Source organism: Budorcas taxicolor, chromosome X (assembly GCF_023091745.1).
Source record: "Budorcas taxicolor isolate Tak-1 chromosome X, Takin1.1, whole genome shotgun sequence".
NCBI lineage: Eukaryota > Metazoa > Chordata > Mammalia > Artiodactyla > Bovidae > Budorcas > Budorcas taxicolor.
This window is the reverse complement of record NC_068935.1, coordinates 5,122,820-5,145,141: the sequence shown is the minus strand read 5'-3', so window position 1 is coordinate 5,145,141 and position 22,322 is coordinate 5,122,820. Positions and strand designations below refer to the sequence as shown.

The 22,322-nt window shown below is 37.8% G+C and overlaps 1 protein-coding gene across 1 annotated transcript in view; it reads right to left on the bottom strand.

Annotated features, from left to right (window-relative positions):
- The window catches only part of DIAPH2 (diaphanous related formin 2), a 791,835-nt gene that overhangs the window by 279,503 nt on the left and 490,010 nt on the right, over positions 1-22,322 (bottom strand). The window contains exon 23 of the mRNA XM_052663405.1: positions 15,652-15,891. Within this exon, the coding sequence (XP_052519365.1) occupies positions 15,652-15,891 (240 nt within the window). The remainder of the gene's footprint in view (positions 1-15,651; positions 15,892-22,322) is intronic.

Sequence of the window (22,322 nt, the reverse complement as noted above, 5' to 3'; positions counted from 1 at the left end):
GAGCCTGGTGGGCTTCCGTTTATGGAGTCGCACAGAGTCGGACACGACTGAAGCGACTTAGCAGCAGCAGCAGCAATACAACAATGTAAATCACCTATATATCAATTAAATTAAAAAAATAATTTAAGTGCCTAGCTATTTGCTTTCATTTTAAAAACTGAGTTCTTTCTAAATTTTCAACCTCGGCATACATTTATATTTTCTTCCACTTACTTGCTTGGATTTCAAAGAAAGATCCTTCATACAAAGCATTAATGGTGACTTTCTTCAGTCTTATTTATCCGAAAAACCTCATGACTATCTGTTTTTAAAAGAAACGTTACTTTTTTCTCCAATTTTTGAATAAGGCAGGGTACAGACACATAACAGTCATACAGTGGACCATTATATTACTGTTTTTGAACAGGTACTGATTCTGCCCAAAATTTTAAATAATAGTAACTACTATAAAAGCAGTTAGAAACTTATGAAGAACTGTTTTAAAAATGTTCCTTCTGTAGCATAAAAGGGAAGAGAATGAAGATTAAAAAAAGGAGAAATAAAAAGAAAAAAATGAATGATGAGTCTTTGTGCTTGTCCCCATGACAGGGAAGAATGCAATATCTAAGCTTTGGTTTGTAGGAGAGAAGGAACGCACATGTTGTAAATGAGGCTGGCATTGTGCCTTTTGTTTCTGAAGAAGAGGGGCAGTTTTATGGTATTGGCTATCATATAAAAGAGTACTTCATTATCTTGTAGTTAGTTAACCACTAATTATAGCAACACAGATTATTTTATATGTGTGCTATTATATAAAAGTCATCTCCTCCTTCTCTTCACCCCATTTCTCCCTATTTTTCTCCCTGTCTCTTGTTTTAGTATTATAATGTGCTGTACTTGGCAAGCAGCTCATTAGTCTGTTTTATTTCTCTTTATCCCTGCAAAGCATCTAGCACAAGGTTCCATAGAAAATAATTAATAATGTTGCCAGCTTCCTGCCCAAATACTAGCTAAAAAGTATTGCTTGTCGTTGTTTAGTCTCTAAGTCATGTCTGACGCTTTTGTGACCCCCATGGACTATAGCCAACCAGGCTCCTCTGTGCAAAGGGATTCTCCATGAAAGAATACTGGAGTGGGTTGCCATGCCTTCCTCCAGGGGGTGTTCCCAACCCAGGGATCAAACCTTTGTCTCCTGCATTGGCAGGCAGATTCTTTACCAATGAGGCACCAGGGAAGCCTCCAAAGCATTTATATAAGTGTGTGTGCATGTGTGTATGTATGTACTTGTTAGATTTCCTAAAATTATCATAGGAATACTTGGATGTTCAGAGTTTTATTTGAATATTAACTGCTTATAACCCCCCTTCCACGGACAGCAGCCCTCCTTCGTAAAGTTCTGCCATGCCTACATTAGTACGGTTTCATTGGACAGGGAAATTCATTTGTAAGATAATCACTCACATTCAGTCACAGTAGTCACATATTCTGAAAACGATCTCATACAGGGTCAAAATCCCCTTTGAACAGAGATTTTATAGGGTAAAAAAGCATTTGTTTTCAAACTTCCTAATTATATTCACTAAATGCTGTTCGTGTTGTCAACTTTTCCCCACTGTGAGAATTACAAAATCAGTCATAAGATTAAACTCAGAAAATGACTACAGCAATTCACAGAATACTAAGCCAGCTGGGTTCATTTAAATCTTCTATAGAAACAGCCTTTGTGGCAAACCTAGTAAGATCTACAGCTAGTTCCATAAATCATCATTTTTTTTTGGTCTGCTCCAATGCTGAAATTATTTATTGCCAACTGATATATGGGAGACTCATCAAGAACCAAAAAATAAAAATAAAAAAGGTTTTTTTGTAAACTAGCAAATTATTCATGTCTGCCAGTCACACTACCCAATAGAAGAGCTAACTGTATCCACTATTGTTTAGTCACAATGACTTCAAGGAGTATCTTGATGGCACAGTATTAAGTTGATTGTTTATTTCACATCAGTGCAAGAGGATACAATTTTTAAAATGAAAGAAAATAAAGATGTAGTCATTGTTTTTATTTTCTTGAAATGAGTCTGTATTTAACGAGTCATGAAGCCATAAACAAGTCCCCTATTGGAAACAAATTTTACCCCTGACTACAGTTCTATATACAAATTTATATTGCTTGCTTTTTAAATAATTATTATTGGCAGAATATAAGGAGCATAATGTGGCAACTCTCACTTTGCATTTTTAAAGCTCTGTACAAGTTTATCAGTTTACATGTAAGAAGAAATAGTTAACCTGATTCTATTTTTCTCTGATCATCCAATTCTGAAAAACATCCCTGAAACTTTCTCACTCCTTCATTCCCTCTCTCTTATTTTATCTCTCAATCTCTTCAACACACACACACACTTCTTAGTTTGGTCTGGCTTTTAACTTATTTTTTCAGTCCTCCTCCTAATAAAAAACTTTCCAAAATTGACATATTTTTCCTATCAAAAAGATCATATGCTTCCATAGGGGGGTATAGTAAATAGGCATAGCTAGTTCACAAAGCAAGTGTAAATGTATATACTATATATCCTCATATTACCCCTCATGACAAGTTATCTGGACATATGGGATGCAGATTTAATGGCAACAGAAGTTAAAACCAGGGATAGAAGCATAGGTGTCACAATATTAAGAATTATACTTAAAGGTCTTGGTGTGCATGTGTGTGTTTTGAAAACAGAACATTTTCAGATATACAAGCAAAATAGCAAAAGGTACTGAGAAAAAAGAAAATGTTTTCAAAGCAGTCAATATTGACAAGGAATAATAATCATTTGCATTAGACAAATTGCATTTTCAAACTACTATTCTCCAGAGAATTTAATAAACTGAAAATTGGGGGATATAATGAAGTTTTCACACACCCTAAATTATAGTGTTGTAAATGTGATAATATCTAAACAGATGCAATCAAATTCTGAGAAAACAAACAACTGTTACATTTAAAGTATTACTTAATTTGCAGCAATGAATTTAAATTAATGAATATTTCAACTTAGAGAAAAACCTTTAAATAAACTCATGGGAACTCTATATTTTTAGAGGAAAGTAGGAGAATAAAAGTGTGAGTTTGTTTCTTTTCATTAGAGCTCAAGGTTTCAAAAAAGGTATTCCAACTATACCAATTTGAAGAAGTACGTCTACAAAACTGGTTAAAGCCTGTGCCTAATGTGATCATACACTTTTACCCCTGCTGATACAGCAGGTAGTCTTTTTCCTCACCTTGATTCTGTAAAGTTGGCTACAGAAAATAAGAAAGATGCAAAGCAACTCCACATTAACATAAATCAGGAAAATGCTGTAACCATTTGGAAAAATTGAGATATCTATCTTAGAAATAAAGAGACTAGGTACCCTGCATCTTGGAGAAGGCAATGGCACCCCACTCCAGTGCTCTTGCCTGGAAAATCCCATGGACGGAGGAGCCTGGTGTGCTGCAGTCAATGGGGTCGCTAAGAGTCAGACACAACTGAGCGACTTCACTTTCACTTTTCAGTTTCATGCATAGGAGAAGGAAAAGGCAACCCACTCCAGTGTTCTTGCCTGGAGAATCCCAGGGACGGGGGAGCCTGGTGCTCCGCCGTCGATGGGGTCGCACAGTCGGACACGACTGAAGCGACGCAGCAGCAGCAGCAGCAGCAGGTACCCTGCATCTTGGGCTTCCCGAATGGCTCAGCAGGTAAAGAATCCACCTGATATGCAGGGGACACAGGAGATGTGGGTTCCATCCCTGGGTCAGGAAGATCCCCTGGAGGAGGGCATGACAACCCACTCCAGGATTCCTGCCTGGAGAATCACCATGCACAGAGAATCCTGGAGGGTCACAGAGTCAGACACGACTGAGTACGCATGCACCCTCCATCTTAGAAGTGGGAAGACAGGAGATTTTCAAACTGAAGGACAATCTTCAAAGCACATGGTAGTGTGTTCACAGGATTACAAAACACGGGAGATGTGCTCATATTTTTCCAACCCTTAGGGTGCTGTATTTTTAAACTGAAGCTCAGAAGTAGCCTGTGTTTTGCTCAGATTTCCATGAAAGGCACTGGAGGCAAGAACTCTGGATTGGATTTCTGAGCTGGTATCCACACATCTTGATTACTGGAGAAATAAGGTGACTGAAGCAATCTTTTACTATTACATTTGCACATGTGTACAAGTCCACTTATGACTCCATAGACGGCAGCCCACCAGGCTCCTCTGTCCCTGGGATTCTCCAGGCAAGAATACTGGAGTGGGTTGCCATTTCCTTCTCCAATGCATGCATGCATGCTAAGTCGTTACAGTCGTGTCCAACTTTGTATGACCCTATGGACAGCAGCCCACCAGGCTCCTCTGTCCACAGGATTCTCCAGACAAGAATACTGGAGTGGGCTGCCGTTTCCTTTTCCAGTACAAGTCCATATGCACTGACTAATAGTATGTGCTTGAGGACATATAATGAATAACATATGGAAATTAAAAGAGTTTATGGAGAATTGTTTCTTTAAACAAATAAATTTATAGAGTTCTGTAAACTTAAACATTTCAGCACTTACTGACAATATCAAAACTTGCTCTTAGAAAATTCACAAATTTGGGTGTATAGATTGTCGTGATGGAGAAGGAAATGGCAATCCACTCCAGTATTCTTGCCTGGAAAATCCCATGAATGGCAGAGCCTGGTAGGCTACTGTCCATGGGGTTGCACAAGAGTCGGACACGACTGAGCGACTTCACTTCACTTCAGATTGTCGTGAAGAGCTACAGGAAGCAAAACCATTGACACAGTTACAGAAACTGAATCTTAAGTGTCACCATGGACACAGTCAACAAGGGTTCAACATTCATTTTTTTCATTGAGTGGTTCAACATTGAGTGGTTCTCAAAGATGAGAGCCCATTAACCACAGTACAATACAAAACAAAGGATTTAAATAAAGGTCAACCATCACATAAGCTGAACAAAGGAAATCATTTAAAATTAAGAATGATATCCTGTCCTTACCTCATTCTATGGTACTTAGTTATTTCAGAGGTCAAAAATGGTGAATGGTCTTGCTTCAGTGTAACATAATGAGGCACAGACAAACCCTTAACTTGAGATGTTAGTGTCTCCTGGTCATGAGTTATGAACAAATAATATATCACTGTATTATGTGGTGACATTTTTAAAATGCAAGTAACATGAATCACCTCCTCTGTGTGTTGCTGTAGCTTTGGATCTTGTATCACTAATTATAACCCATGCATCATAGAGATTATTAACTGAAAAGTCTTTGTTGCAAAGAGCCCACTGAAGGAAAGTTAAAAGGACCCACAGGGGAAAAAAAGGAAAGCTTGGTAAGAGCACCTAACATTCCATACAACCCTTCTTGATAGAGAATATAATCTTCCCTTACATGGAATTGTTTCAAGACAAATTATCTTCCTCAACATCATTTTCTTTTGAGTAAATTATCAATCACATCTCCCCCAAATCCAAATAATACCAAAACTGTCTTATAGGAAAAAACATATCTGAGTAAACCAAAAGACATCATCAAATTCTAAAAGAAAATACCTTGGGCCACTGAAATACTCTGAGTCCCAGGAAAAGAGGGCTTCTAACCTCACCTCCAATACTGAGTGATCCTGGGTAAGCCATCTCTCTGGAAACATGTTCATTTGTAGAAAATATGTATTGAGGAGAGCAGCCAACACTGCCTACACAAAACTGATATGGTATGAGAGCCGATATATACAAAGCAAGTGATGGCTCTATAATTATTCAGATTACCAGGTCCTATTTCATTACAATTAAGTACTATCTCCTGGATACATTATAATCTCTTCAGTTCAGTTCAGTTCAGTCGCTCAGTCGTGTCCGACTCTTTGCGACCCCATGAATTGCAGCACGCCAGGCCTCCATGTCCATCACCAACTCCCGGAGATTACTCAGACTCATGCCCATCGAGTCCGTGATGCCATCCAGCCATCTCATCCTCTGTCGTCCCCTTCTCTTCCTACCCGCAATCCCTCCCAGCATCAGAGTCTTTTCCAATGAGTCAACTCTTCCCACGAGGTGGCCAAAGTACTGGAGCTTCAGCTTTAGCATCATTCCTTCCAAAGAAACCCCAGGGCTGATCTCCTTCAGAATGGACTGGTTGGATCTCCTTGCAGTCCAAGGGGCTCTCAAGAGTCTTCTCCAACACCACAGTTCAAAAGCATCAATTCTTCGGTGCTCAGCCTTCTTCACAGTCCAACTCTCACATCCATACGTGACCACTGGAAAAACCATAGCCTTGACTAGACGGACCTTTGTTGGCAAAGTAATGTCTCTGCTTTTGAATATACTATCTAGGTTGGTCCTAACTTTTCTTCCAATGAGTAAGTGTCTTTTAATTTCATGGCTACAGTCACCATCTGCAGTGATTTTGGAGCCCAAAAAAATGAAGTCTGACACTGTTTCCACTGTTTCCCCACCTATTTCCCATGAAGTGATGGGACCGAATGCCATGATCTTAGTTTTCTGAATGTTGAGTTTTAAGCCAACTTTTTCGCTCTCCTCTTTCACTTTCATAAAGAGGCTTTTTAGTTCCTCTTCACTTTCTGCCATAAGGGTGGCGTCATCTGCATATATGAGGTTATTGATATTTCTCCCGGCAATCTTGATTCCAGCTTGTGCTTCTTCCAGCCCAGCGTTTCTCATGATGTACTCTGCATATAAGTTAAATAACCAGGGTGACAATATACAGCCTTGACGTACTCCTTTTCCTATTTGGAACCAGTCTGTTGTTCCATGTCCAGTTCTAACTATTGCTTCCTGACCTACATACAGATTTCTCAAGAGGCAGGTCAGGTGGTCTGGTATTCCCATCTCTTTCACAATTTTCCACAGTTTATTGTGATCCACACAGTCAAAGGCTTTGGCATAGTCAATAAAGCAGAAATAGATGTTTTTTTGGAACTCTCTTGCTTTTTCCATGATCCAGGGGATATTGGCAATTTGATCTCTGGTTCCTCTGCCTTTTCCAAAACCAGCTTGAACATCAGGAAGTTCATGGTTCAGGAATTCTATTAATATTCCTACAATGACTTCTATTTCAATTTGAATAATAAAAAGAAAGATTTCTCATTTTACAATCTACAGGAGAGGCAAGAAAATCCACATTTTCAGTACTCTGTAAGGGGCAGAGTTGGTTCTGTAATCCTTCCTTAAAATGAGCCATGTATAACTAAACATTCTGTTACAATACAGTGAGAGGGCAGTGTGTTGCAAGGTTTTGAACACAGAAAACCTAGATTTAAACCCAATCTTGGACATTTACTAGCTTTTTTATCTTGTAAAAAATTACATAACCTCACTGGGCTTTCACGTGTGCATCCAGGCTCATTCATGTCCGACTCTTTGCGATGCATGGACTGTAGCCCGCCAGGCTCCTCTATCCATGGGATTCTGCTAGTAAGAATACTGGAAAGGGTTGCCATTTTCTCCTCTAGAGGATCTTCTGAACCCTGGTATCGAACCCGAGTCTCCTGTGTCTCCTGCATTGCAGGCAGATGCTTTATCACTGAGCTGTTTCCTAATTTACAAAATGAGATTAATAATAATAAATCTCTCTGAATCACAAGGGATATATCTAAATTTTAAAAACACAGGCAACCACCTGTATAGACTACTGACCAGGATTTACTGATCTTCACTAGGGCGCCTTTCAGTATATCTTATGGTTATTTTCAACAGTATCTTTGGTTTTAAATTAATAGTGTAATATTTATTTTATAACCCATGTTTGAGGGTGAATTTTTGTTTTATATTGATATGAAACAGTATACTTCTATATTTTTGCAAATAAACCATAGTTTAATGTTACAATTATACATGTAATAGTTTTGATGGTAAAAATACACCCTTTATATCTGTGAAAAACTAAATGCTCTCACTTAAAAAATGCTAATACTTATGTTGAGCTCACATGACAAATCCTTTTATTAAATTAAATTGCATACCTTTCATTCAATAGTAATTTTTATACAATAGCCACCTGGGATAAAATTTAGAATACAATAGTAACCACCCTGCATGTGTTCTGCGTCTTTACAGAGAAAGAGAGATCAAATAAAAAAGTACAGTAAAGTAAGCAAATAGTCCTATAATAATTATCCTCACAATGTGTAATGGGAACCAGAGAAGAGCTAAAGGGTAAAAACTAGATAACCAGATGAAGAAGAATAGCAAATGACATTATAAAAATGTGAAAGGCAAGCTGTTCTAGTCATATGTTTAAAACAAAAAAACAAAAAGGTGAGAGAAAAATTAATAAAGTATAATCAGGAGGCCAAGATGCTACCACTATTTTCTTTTTTTCTAAATTTATTTTTTAATTGAAGGATCATTGCTTTACAGAATTTTGTTGTTTTCTGTCAAAGTGAAGTCGCTCAGTCATGTCCGACTCTTTGCGACCCCATGGATTGTACTCTGCCAGGCTCCTCTATCCATGGGATTTTCCAGGCAAGAATACTGGAGTGGGTTGCCATTTCTTTCTCCAGGAGATCTTCCCGACCCAGGAATTGAACCTGGATCTCCTGCACTGTAGGCAGAAGCTTTACCATCTGAGTCACGAGGGAAGATAGTTTTCTGTCAAACCTCAACATGAAACAGCCATACGTATACACAGGTCCCCTCCCTTGTGAACCTCCCTCCCCATCCTCCCCTTCTAGGTTTGTACAGAGTCCCTGTTATTTTCTTAACTAACATGACCAACTGGCCCAGTTTCCCTAAGATTGCCCAATTTTTGTAGTGAAAGTCGTGAATCTCAAGAAAGCTCTTAGCCCTGGGCACACCAAGACAGTTGGTCGTGATACCCAGCTTTATGAAACTCACTGTTCCCAACTAAGAAGGGAGCTGTCTGTAATTCAGAAAGAGAACCATATACCAACCAGGCTAGCATCTTGATCTTGAACTTCCAATCTCCAAATCTGTGAGAAAATTAATTTCTGTTGTTTAAGCCACCCAGCCTGCAGTATTCTCCTCTGACAGCATGAACCAACCAATACACCAAGCAAAGTATAATATTTCACTTCTCCAAGGGTCAGTTTTCTCATCTGAAGAATGAAGAGGCTAGACTGATTAGATACTTTCTGATGTGAAGGTTGAGGGATGGTACGGGGAGGGAGGAGGGAGGGGGGTTCAGGATGGGGAACACGTGTATACCTGTGGCAGATTCATGTTGATGTATGGCAAAACCAATACAATATTGTAAAGTAATTAACCTCCAATTAAAATAAATAAATTTATTTAAAAAATAAAAAAAATAAATTTTGAGACAATCCACATCATTTCATTTAAAATTATTAGATACTATAGAATTTTTAGAGTACATACATGTAACTTTTTCCTTAGATCTTTTATAGATTTTCTTTTGAATTACAAATTTCTTAATTTTGTTTTCACAGACAGCAGTCATTTTCCTTACAAATCACATTTTCTAGTATGTTATATTTCAGACTGAAACTGCAGCTAATTCACTCTCTCTCTTACAACTTCTATGGGGGAGACAGATGCTTTCTTTTGTATCCTGGGTGAGATAGCTGTAATATTCTCTCACTAATACGATGTGGCAGCCTCTAGGAAATAAGACTATTATGTTACAAAACGTTATATAAGTTGTGAATCTTAGAAAAAAAGTAGCACAATTACATTATTCTATTAACCCTCTAAATCAAAGTTAGATGTCTAAAATTTTCTTCACAGTAAAACCCAATGTTTTCTTCAGGTTGTTTACATCTGTACAAAAATATATCAACATACCATATCATAATTTATGTCTCTCTATCCAGCGAGAATGACTGGAAAATCATAGTATACATGAAGGAGATATTAAGGCAGAAAAACAAAGGTTTTGGCCTTCATATTTTATAAAATGGGTGTGAGTGATTTTCAAAAAAAAAAAAAAAGTTATGGAGGCAAGATACTGAAGCTAGTATACAAATTACTCAAAACCTTCTCACAACTTGCCTATCAATGCTATTTGTTTCCAACATACACCCAGTATTCCAGGCACTGCCATTTTTAATTCATCTTCAAACATATCATGAGTTATTCCTAGTCACATATCATCATTAAAAAGAACTACTATCATTTTTTAACACAGTAATTTTTCAAAGTACAGTGACAAAGATAATTTTATTTGATTCTGAAAATAATCCTATGAAAATAAACACGGATCATTGTATTTCCTCATTTATAGACGAGGAAACAGGTTTGGAGAGAGTAAATGACTTGGCCATGAAACTATGGCTAGTGATGGGCAAAACAGAAGCTAATATACAAGTTCTAAGCCCAGTGTTCTCCCATCTTGTAAGGTTATGGCTTCTTCTTCCAATCATATAACTTAATTAGATCTATCCTTCAAGATCCTTCTGTTCTAATTTATCAGTACCACTCTCATCTTCACCTCTAGCACCCAAAATTCCTCCCTTCCCTGAAGTCTTGCTAAGCTCAAAGTAATCTCAAATGCTATTATTACTTTTTATATTCATGGACAGAAGTATATTGCAACATTACATAGTACTCTGTATGTATATACATAGTACTCTGTATGTATATTTCCAGGCTACTCAACTGTATGACAAGCTCAAGCTTTCTGTGTGTCTTCTGAAATGTATGCATCCCCCTGGGATAGCAACCATCTGTTTTGTTTGCCTTTATTTGGACCTGGCTTTTATTGCTTCGTTGGTCTCTAACTTTCAGTATCCTGATCCTTGGTAATAGACTCCTTTAAGGCATGACCAATCATGCCTTCACTTGGACACGGGATATTCCTTTTCCTTTGTATTTTTGGTAACTATTATTTATTTACACAGACCTTCTTTTGTACTTTTAGATAATAGCTATCAATTTTAAACATGTAATCAGTGATACATCCCAAAATGCATATTAGAAAATGCAAGTATACAAGAAAAATAAAACTAACAAGGGATATATAGAAACTGAACATGTTTTTCCTTTAATTATCACTGAAATTCCCTATTCATGACTGCTATATAACTAAACTCTTATTTCTCGTCATACTTTGAAATGGCTTCTTTTTCTTTTCTGAGATCTTAATTTTTATCCCATTTTTTAAAAAAAATTCTTAATTGGAGGATGATTGCTTTACAATGTTGTGTTAGTTTCTACAATACAACAGTGTGAATCAGCCATTCATGCTTGGTAAGTCGCTTCAGTTGTGTCTGCCTCATTGCAACTCTATGGATGGTAGCCTGCCAGGCTCCTCCGTCCAAGGCATTCTCCAGGCAAGAACGCTGGAGTGGGTTGCCAGGTCCTCCTCCAGGGGACCTTCTCAAGCCAAGGATGGAACTTCGGTCTCTAGTGTGTTCTGCATTGGTAGGCAGGCTCTTTACCGCTAGCACCACCTGGGAAACCCCAGGTATGCATATATCCCTTCCCTCTGGAGCCTCCCTCCCATGTGCCTCACATCCTATCCCTCTCAGTTCAGTTCAGTTCAGTTCAGTTGCTCAGTCGTGTCCGACTCTCTGCGACCCCATGAATCGCAGCACGCCAGGCCTCCCTGTCCATCACCAACTCCCGGAGTTCACTCAGACTCATGTCCATCGAGTCCGTGATGCCATCCAGCCATCTCATCCTCGGTCGTCCCCTTCTCCTCCTGCCCCCAGTCCCTCCCTATCCCTCTAGTTCATCAAAAAGCACCACGCTGAGCTCCGTGTGCCACACGGCTGTCCCCCACGAGCCATCTGTTTTACACATGGTGCTGTACACGTGCCAGTGCTACTATCCCAATGAGTCCCACCCGCTCCTTCCCAGGCTGTGTCCACAAGTTTCTACACCAGGCCAACTGGGCCGTCTTTCTAATTAGAACTTGAATTAAACACAAGGAAAGAAGGAATAAAATGGTTACAACTAATACACCCTAGAGGCAACTTACTGCAAAGATTTCCCATTCATTCCTGCTTTCAGCATTCTCAAAGCTGCCATAATTGCTGCCATAATTTTAATGGACAAGTTCTTCAGGCTTTCCTCACTTTCTGGTTGAGCTCCTCTCTATAAATTCCGTTTTTTGCTTAAATCAGGCACAGTCACTTTCTGTTGCTTGTAAGTCAGTCACTTCAGTCGCTCAGTCGTGTCCAGCTCTTTGTGACCCCATGGACTGCAGCACACTATGCTTCCCTGTCCAGAACCAACTCCCAGAGTTTACTCAAACTCATGTTCATTGAGTCGGTGATGCCATCCAACCATCTCATCCTCTATTGACCCCTTCTCCTCCTGGCTTCCATCTTTCCCAGCATCAGGGTCTTTTGCAATGAGTCAGTTCTTCGCATCAGGTGGCCAAAGTATTGGAGTTACAGCTTCAGCATCAGTCCTTCTAATGAATATTCAGGACTGATTTCCTTTAGGATGGACTGGTTGGATCTCCTTGCAGTCCAAGGGACTCTCAAGTCTTCTCCAACACCACAGTTCAAAAGCATCAATTCTTCAGTGCTCAGCTTTATTTATAGTCCAAGTCTCACATTCATACATGACTACTGGAAAAACCATAGCTTTGACTAGACGGACTTTTTTTTGCCAAAGTAATATCTCTGCTTTGTAATATGCTGTCTAGGTTAGTCATAGCTTTTCTTCCAAGGAGCAAGTGTTGTTTAATTTCATGGGTGCAGTCATGATCTGCAGTGATTTCAGAGCCTAAAAAATAAAGTCTCTCACTGTTTCCATTATTTCCCCATCTATTTGCCATAAAGTGATGGGACCAGATGCCATGATCTTAGTTTTCTGAATGTTGAGTTGTAAGCCAACTTTTTCACTCTCCTCTTTTACCTTGCAAAGCACATTCCTTATCTGATATACCCAGAAAACACAGTGTCTAGGGAGAGCTAAGTATTTTTAAATGGTTTATTCTTACGTAGATTATATGTTATTATACACAGAAAACAAAACTAACAAATGACCCTGAAGCACAACATTACTATTGGTTAGAATTTTAATAATCAACAGGTAAGCAGAGACCAAGCTAACACTGGAAACTCATCTGCATAGAAATGATTTGTATTACAGTTCAACACCTTACATTGGTGACTCACAGTGATAACACTCTGCTGCAAATTAGCAAAGCATTTTGTGATGAAGGTAGTACTTATTGTGACCATCTGAATTTTTAATATCATTTTACTACAAGGAACATCTGATAAATTTAACTGCTTATGACATGGCTCCTTTTTAACTATGTGACTGTTTTAACATAATCTTTAGCTTCTTATGAAAAGTAGAAGATTACAGTTTTAAATTCACCTAGAAAGGAAATAATCATTAGAATAATTTATGTAGGCAAGTGATATCATTTTAAAAGTATAGTCAGTACCCAGCAAAGAAAGTCTCCTCTGCTATTTTTATTTAGAAAAAATATGTTAAGAAAAATCAACCAAGTAATCTTTTATAATATAACAAATTTAACAGCAATTCTAGCCAATCATACATTAGTAGTTAACTCAATTTCCAACAGATTATAAATATAAGCTAACTATTTCTACATACTTCAGTAAATTTCTCTCATTTTAGACATTTATATCTGTTTAGAATCCTTTGCATTTCAGGAACATCTTTTTAATCCTAGATATTGTGGGAATATCATACATGTATATGATATTTCTCTTTCTTAATGACAAGTATTCCCCTGAACATAAAAATCCTACTGAAAAGTGGGAGAGGGAAAAAGATTTTTAAACATTCACTTCTTTTTCTTTTAGAACATCCATTACTACATGCTAGTATTTCCCACAAGAATATTTTTTATTTTATTTGAAGTTGGCAAAAATCTTTGTGCTGAATCCTTTGAGCATACTTCTAGTGATAGATGTCAGACCAGCGCTGTGTGGAAGAACTTTTATTTGACAGGAAGATGACAGGAAGAAGCCTCTATCCAAAATATAAGATGCAACTGTACAATCCTTCTGTGAGATTAATGGAATCTTTTGTTCCTACATATAAATGACTTATTCATTATTGCCTCAATAAAATCAGTTCACGTTATTAATTTGAATAGTGTGAAATTAAGACACTTAAAAAGGTACATATTTATTCAAATTAGGACAGTTTGTTTTACATGTCTTCTTTATATGAATTAAATGTGAAACAGACTAACAATACAAATTTCCAATGACAGTTTAATTTCTGTTTTGGTAACCACCCACCAAGAACACTTTAAGATTCATTCACTGTGCCTACAGTATATACTGTAAACAACTAACATCTTGATAAGAGATGCTTGTACTAATTTAGAGTATATGACGTGCAATAAAATGAAGTCTTATTTAGTTTTACCCTCCAAATCAGGGTGTGAGTTATTCTAACTTATTACAAGCACTGCTTTATTCTTGTTGGCAGAGGGACTAAAACTGTTGGTTTTTTAACAAAAATCTAACATTCCAGACTATCTTCCCTATCTTCTCATCTTTCCCTATGCCTCTCAAAAATAAATCGGGAGTAAACAATACAGTTTCATTATGCATCTTCTTATCTACAAATGTTATTCTTTATGTCTATCTGGGAGAGAACGACCAGGAGCAAATCACTTTTGATACATATTAAAATGCTAGCACATTTATATGTATTGCACATCTATTTAATGCATAAATATAAAAGAAATTTATACCCATTCCTAGATTGGGGATTCTTGTAATAATATACTTCAAGAACTAACCAAAGTTTTGTAATGCTTTCAGATGTAAAAGAAAAAAAAAAAGGTGAAACAATGGTGAGATGTCAAAGACTGACTGCTTGTTTTCAGATTTCTCTCTCTCTCTAGCTTTCTAGGCCTCCCCCTCAGAGTCTGTTCAGTTTTCTTTGTGTAACAGACAGGTTTTTCCCTTGAATATGGTGGTTTGCACTAACCTAGAAATGGACCTATATCATCCCTTGTCCGTTTCTTTGTTTACCTTTCACAAGAATTAAAACCTTGAGAACAATACCATGAAATGGTTTAATCAAAACAATAAGAGAATTATCACTTGGTGTTTCAAAACCTTTTAGTTAATGCACTAGATTCTTAGTATAAATTTATTAACACAACACTTTCAACAAAAAAGAGTTTCATTTTCTTAGAGGAGAATAAGCAAAGCATATTCAGAAAGAAATATTTGGCTATTACCTCACTGAACTTAGCTCCTCAAATACTTTCTGGACAGACACAAACTAAGTTTGAAGGGATTAAAATGCAATGTTGCATCTAGTTTATAAAAGCCATTTTTTTGGATCAAAAAACTCCAGAAAGATTTGATCAGCAAGAGCTGAACAGTATACTATAGAAGTATTTGCAGTCTTTGAGATTTTATTACAGTACGGTTTTTAAAAATCATTTACCTGTTTTAAAGATGACTTCACTCAGTCATGTCCGACTCTCTGTAACCCCATGGACGGTAGCCTGCCAGGCTCCTCTGTCCATGGAATTCTCCAGGCCAGAATACTGGAGTGTGTGGCCGTTCCCTTAGCCAGGGGATCTTTCCAATTCAGAGATTGAACCCAGCTCTCACATGCCATAAAATTCATCCTTTTAAAGCATAATTTTGTGGCTTACATACTATTGGTGTTTAAAGTGACTTCTCTCTCATAGAAGAGATTATTGTTGTAAATTGGCATTATAAGATGTTCTCTTACCTTACAGAGAAAGTTGATCTTAAAACCCAAAGACTGGGCATTTCTTGAGCCTGAGTTCATGTAGTTTCCAACCAAAAGAACTAACTCTAAAAGTCTGTTAAAGCTTTCACTTTTCTTCAGTTCTTCACAGGCCAGAGTTACTGCTATGATGCTTGGCTTAATGTTGTTTACATGTTCTTCAAATGTGAGCTTGAAAAGAATGCTATTGAGACGAGGCCGCAACATTTTCACTGAGCTCATCTGTAAGATAAGGAATGCTGTATAAGACTATATATATATATATACTCATATATATATTCACATATATTCATATACACATATATATATTCATATATACATATATTCATATATATATATAAAGCCCATTATTTTTCTCTCTAATGGGGATCATTTTATAGATGATATTGTAAAAATTTTGAATAAAATTAATTCTCTCTGGGTTTTAACAGTTGTATTTCCTTCTCCAGAACACTTTAACAAATATTATTCAGTTTTAGATATTTCAAAAGAGTATTCTTTTTAAAAGTTAAAAAATAGCTGCTAGGTTTCAAAGAATAAATGAAATCATCCTTATAGCATTAAGAAAATATTACTGAAGCTAGCCAGCTGCTATATGTTAACTGCATAATCATTAGTCATCAATAAAATTTAAAGTGCCAAAAATCTGTCCCTGAGGTGAACTATGAAAATGCACAAATATAACATTCAGTTGAATGAACAGCTGGGCCACATATAAAAAAACATATATGATGACAGATAATATAAGTGGAACCACATTTCCTAAATAAATGTGGCTTCACTTTTACCTATTTCTATGCTGTTTGAAACCAGAAGACTAGCTCTGATTGAGCACCTAATAATTTTAAACCTATGATCGATATTAATATAATACATTAAATATTTAGATATGCTCAAAAGAATCTCACCTGCTTGACAGAATGTTACACTGGGATGACCCAGAGGGATGGTACGGGGACGGAGGAGGGAGGGGGGTTCAGGATGGGGAACACGTGTACACCTGTGGCGGATTCATGTTGATGTATGGCAAAACCAATACAGTATTGTAAAGTAAAAATAAACAAATAAATAAATAAAGAGCATTTCAGAGAAATAAAAAAAAAGTTATGGTAAAATTACATGAACTTACTTTTAGGTACATTATTCAATAATTCTATATTGGTTTTCTTCAAAACAGTTCAAGTTTTTACTTGTTTTACTTGTTTCATAGTCTGGGTCCACATTCTCTATTCCCTTTGGTATAGTTCCTATGATAATCTCTTTTAGTCTTTAATTTCCCATAACTCCAGGTCATTTAACTAGTTTTCATTCACCAAATTAATTCTGGGAGAGAGGTGGGTGGAGGGTCAACACATAAGAACATACATAAGCACACACACAATGAAATTATTAACAATCCTAATTATTTTATTTTTTACATATAGCTTAACTTTTTTAAATACAAATGCCAGTCACAGAGTAGGCATGGGATAACTGCAGACAACATGAAAATAATTTGACAACATAAATAAAAGTCCTTAGTTTAAGGACTCTTAAACTAAGAGTTCTTAAGGGGACAAAATACCCCTCAAAAGCAGCAAAATGAGCTGTCAAATAGACCCTATCTGCTCTGATACAAAAGTAAAGCATAATCTATCATTTTTCCTCTTTGAAATAAATTTTGTCATTAGTCATGGATGTCTGCCTCTCCAAAAATTAACCTTTGCTGTCTGCTAATCCTCCTATATGCATTCATGCTTTTCATAGGCAGATATATAAAAGTATACTGGGAATATCCCTGTTACTAGGTCTGAAATGTAGGTCATATCACTCATCAATAGCTTTGCAAAAACACAATCAGGAGAATATTCAAAGCATCCTACTGATTTTTTCAGTACTCACGTGATAAGTATAAGACACACCATCTACTCACAAAAAGTGTCCAATATAGCCTAAAACTCATAACACAATCACATGATAACTACAGCTAACAATAAAATTAGCCCATGATTCTAAATGGGTAAACAGAAATTAAGTGCTGGAGATGTTCACTGAAATAAGACAAAACATTAAACTCTATGACTACAACATTTAACAAAGGCTTCACAGTAGAGGGGATGCAAACGGTTAAATAATTAAAAATTAAGCAAGTAGAGAGAAAGAAAGAGAAAGTGAGTGAGTAAGCAAAAACAATTAGAGACCAAAAAGAAGTTGTAGAGAGAAAGAATGAAGTGAGAAAAGATTTATAGGTTAGGAATATATGAGGTATATGCCTAGGGGCAGAATTTGAATCAAAGTCCGTTTAGAGTCCATGTAAACGCCATAAAAATTGGAAGCTAACCACATTAAAGTCTCCATGAATGAACAAATCTAATCTCCTACGTGTAAATTTGTGTGGGAATCTATCCAAGGTTCTATGTCTTTTTCTGCCTTCATTATGCCTCTATATGCCTCTATCACTGTTTCCAAATCCTTCCCCATTTAATTTTTCTTTTCTTTTTATTGTTACTTGGCTATAATTAGCACAGAAGCGTGTTTTCTATCATTTTATTAATATATGTTTCAGTTCAGTTCAGTCGCTCACTCGTATCCAACTCTTTGCGACCCCATGAATCGCAGCAACGCCAGGCATCCGTGTCCATCACCAACTCCCGGAGTTCACTCACACTCGCGTCCATCGAGTCAGTGATGCCATCCAGCCATCTCATCCTGGGTCGTCCCCTTCTCCTCCTGCCCCCAATCCCTCCCAGCATCAGAGTCTTCTCCAATGAGTCAACTCTTCGCATGAGGTGGCCAAAGTACTGGAGTTTCAGCTTTAGCATCATTCCTTCCAAAGAAATCCCAGGGCTGATCTCCTTCAGAATGGACTGGTTGGATCTCCCTGCAGTCCAAGGGACTCTCAAGAGTCTTCTCCAACACCACAGTTCAAAAGCGTCAATTCTTCGGCCCTCAGCCTTCTTCACAGTCCAACTCTCACATCCATACGTGCCTTGACTAGACGGACCTTAGTCGGCAAGGTAATGTCTCTGCTTTTCAATATACTATCTAGGTTGCTCAAAACTTTTCTTCCAAGGTGTAAGCGTCTTTTAATTTCTTGGCTGCAGTCACCATCTGCAGTGATTTTGGAGCCCAAAACAATAAAGTCTGACACTGTTTGCACTGTTTCCCCATCTATTTCCCATGAAGTGATGGGACCAGATGCCATGATCTTCGTTTTCTGAATGTTGAGCTTTAAGCCCACTTTTTCACTCTCCTCTTTCACTTTCATCAAGAGGCTTTTTAGCTCCTCTTCACTTTCTGCCATAAGGGTGGTGTCATCTGCATATCTGAGGTTATTGATGTTTCTCCTGGCAATCTTGATTCCAGCTTGTGCTTCTTCCAGTCCAGCGTTTCTCATGATGTACTCTGCATATAAGTTAAACAAGCAGGGTGACAATTTACAGCCTTGACGTACTTCTTTTCCTGTTTGGAACCAGACTGTTGTTCCATGTCCAGTTCTAACTGTTGCTTCCTGGCCTGCATACAGATTTCTCAAGAGGAATTTTTCAGTCTCCCTGATGGTTAAAAAAACCACAGAACTACTTGGATCAGGTGCTAGTCACCATATACCTCCCTTCTGGCTATGCCCTGTAAGACCTGTAGGAACCCTGAACACCAGGGTGGCTTCGGTCTGAGATCCACAAGGAATTTACAGCCTAAGCTTACATAGACATCTTTAGTCTTGCTTCAGGTTCTAATACCATTTGTTTTAATTCATATCTGTGCTGCATTCATATCTGTTTCTGGGCTTTGTATGTCAATGCTTGGTCTACTGTTTCTGGGCTTTATATTTCAATGTTTGGTCTACAAACCCAAAACAGCATGGATTTGATTAGTCTTTTTCCAGTACCACCCCCAACCAAAATAATGTGACCAAAAGTACTTTAATATTTATAGTAACAATAACAGCAATTAACATTGAGTACTCTGTTCCAGACATTGTTCTAGAAATCTGTTATATACATCTATGTAGATTTGATTCTCAAAACCACCCTAGGAAATGATTATTCACATTGTGTGTTAGTCATTCAGTCATGTCCAATTCTTTGTGACCCTATGCACTGTAGCTCACAAGGTTCCTCTGTCCATAGAATTGTCCAGGCAAGAATACTGGAGTGGGGAAACAGTCCCTTCTCCAGGGGATCTTCCTGTCCAAGGGATTGAACCGGGGTCTCCTGCATTGCAGGTGGATTCTTTACCATCTGAGCCACCAGGAAAACACATTATTCACGTTAGTCTCCTAAAAATGAGGAAAGTGAAGCACAGAAATACTAAATAACTTGTACAGAGTCAAACTGTATATTGAAGTTCTGAACTCAGGCATTTTGGCTACAGAATTCAGACTCTCAATAACTACACCAGGCCACCTCTGAAGTCATATTGAGAGTGGTATGTATGACTTGTTGAAAAAGAGACTAGGGACAGAAATACTGTTAGTTGAGTTTTCAAAAGGTCTTAGAAACAGGTAACGCCCTAGGATGCTGACAGTAGAAAGGGAAAGAAAGCAACATATACAAGTGGAAGAATTAAGAAAGAAGCAAAGGGATTTAGTAGTAAATGCTCAGGTATGGGAGGATAAAGTCAAAGATGGTTCCAAGGTGTTTAGTCCTTTGCGAGGTAGAATACTGTTGGCATTAATGAAGGCAGAAGGAAGTGCCAATTTGGTTTGGCTTACTGTTTGGTATTTATGTTTGTTTCAGAAAATGAGGGTAGATAAATTTGCTTCCCTTGATCTGCTATCTGTACTCCAGTAAGTCAATCAGGGACTAAGGCAGTGGGGGCTGGTAGGGTACGGCTTAGTAGCAAATTCAACCAAATGAGTGAATCTAGACAGTTTTGCAGAGTCTGACTGTGTGAAGCTAATCCACCTAATTGCTCTGCTTCAGTTTCCTCATTTTTAATGAAGGGGAAAGTCCTGCTAAGCAGTTTTGTTTTGAAAATTAGGTAGGAGCCAAACATATGAGCCATATACATTAGTTCCTTCCCTTTTGTCTCTGTCTTGAGAGCTGTGGAAAGGTGAGGCAAACAGTGTGAGATCCACAAATAAAAACCATTAGTTGGATGTTACCAAGACATTTTTATTAGCATTTAAGTGAACTTGGTTCACCATTCTTTCAGACACCAGTGTATTTTACTTCTAACAAAGACACTATTAGAGTCCCATTATTAGGACATGGATGTAGGACATGACTTAGTGGTTATGGAACAACATTAAGACTCTAAATCTTGAAGTCATGTTGAAATCACAGAAAACACAATGTAATTTAATACCATTCCTTGCCTATATTTTAACCTGAAGAATTACTTAGAATTGGCTCTTATTTTCAGTTCTCATCATTCAAGGTTAAAATTGACATACTTCAAGGTTGCATCACTAAAACTGACTATTTAAACGTGTTCCCGGATCCTTCCAGCATTCGCCCCTCCAAATCATCACATGAATAGTCAAATGAACCTCTATAATAGGGAAATAATATTGCTTTCCTGATATTTTGAGTTTAGCTATTGTTATGATATCTGGTAGCATTCGGAAATTCAGTCCTTGAATTTAGGAGATAAGTATCAGAGTTGGCAGATTTTGGAGTTATCAGAATATTGTGGGAGGCAGGGTGTTGATGATGGAGAAGGCGATGGCACCCCACTCCAGTACTCTTGCCTGGAAAATCCCGGGGACGGAGAAGCCTGGTGGGCTGCAGTCCATGGGGTCGCCAAGAGTCGGACACGACTGAGCGACTTCACTTTCACTTTTCACTTTCATGCCTTGGAGAAGGAAATGGCAACCCACTCCAGTGTTCTTGCCTGGAGAATCCCAGGGAAGGGGGAGCCTGGTGGGCTGCCATCTATGGGGTCGCACAGAGTCGGACACGACTGAAGCGACTTAGCAGCAGCAGCAGCAGCAGCAGCAGCAGGTTGTTGATGAGTACATAGAGAGAAGAATCAAAGACTGAACACAGGTCCTTGTATATATCAAACATTCAAATATTTGCTGATTGATTTTAAAAGCACTCCTGAGCTGACTATTTTCTGGATCTTGTCCCAAGGAAGACAGGCGGGTTGCCTATTGAACAAAATTCACCAACGGATGGTAATATTTTACTGTCCCCAAAATGATGTCTTCAGCTAAGATGTCGAACCAAAAATCCTAGGGAATTACCTTTCTTGACTGCTATTACTGGATACAGTCTATCACCAATCAACCTCATTCAGGGAAGAGGTTGTGCATTATAAGAGGATCACATCTGCCCTTTGAACTAGCAAAATATTTTCCTTCATTTACCCACCAAAATAAAATTTAGTGCAGAGCAGGTAATAAATATCATATGTAATTTGAAAGAAAATCTTATAAAATTAGTGAATGAATGGATGTACTCATTAATACAAACAGAAAGTCCAATATCGGCAAAGGACAGGATTAGGAAGCAGATGGACAGTGTAAAGAGGCATCACAGTAGGCTGATGTGGCGCAGTAAGAAGGTATCCTACTTCCTATGTAAAGTAATTAGCTACCAAAAGGGTCATCCCAATGATACTTCCCAGGCTCAATAACAGCCCAAATTCAGAGCTCTAAATAACTATTTTGAAAAATAGGTTCAAGAGAATTATCCCCTCAATCCTCAGAGAGGGAAAGAAATCAT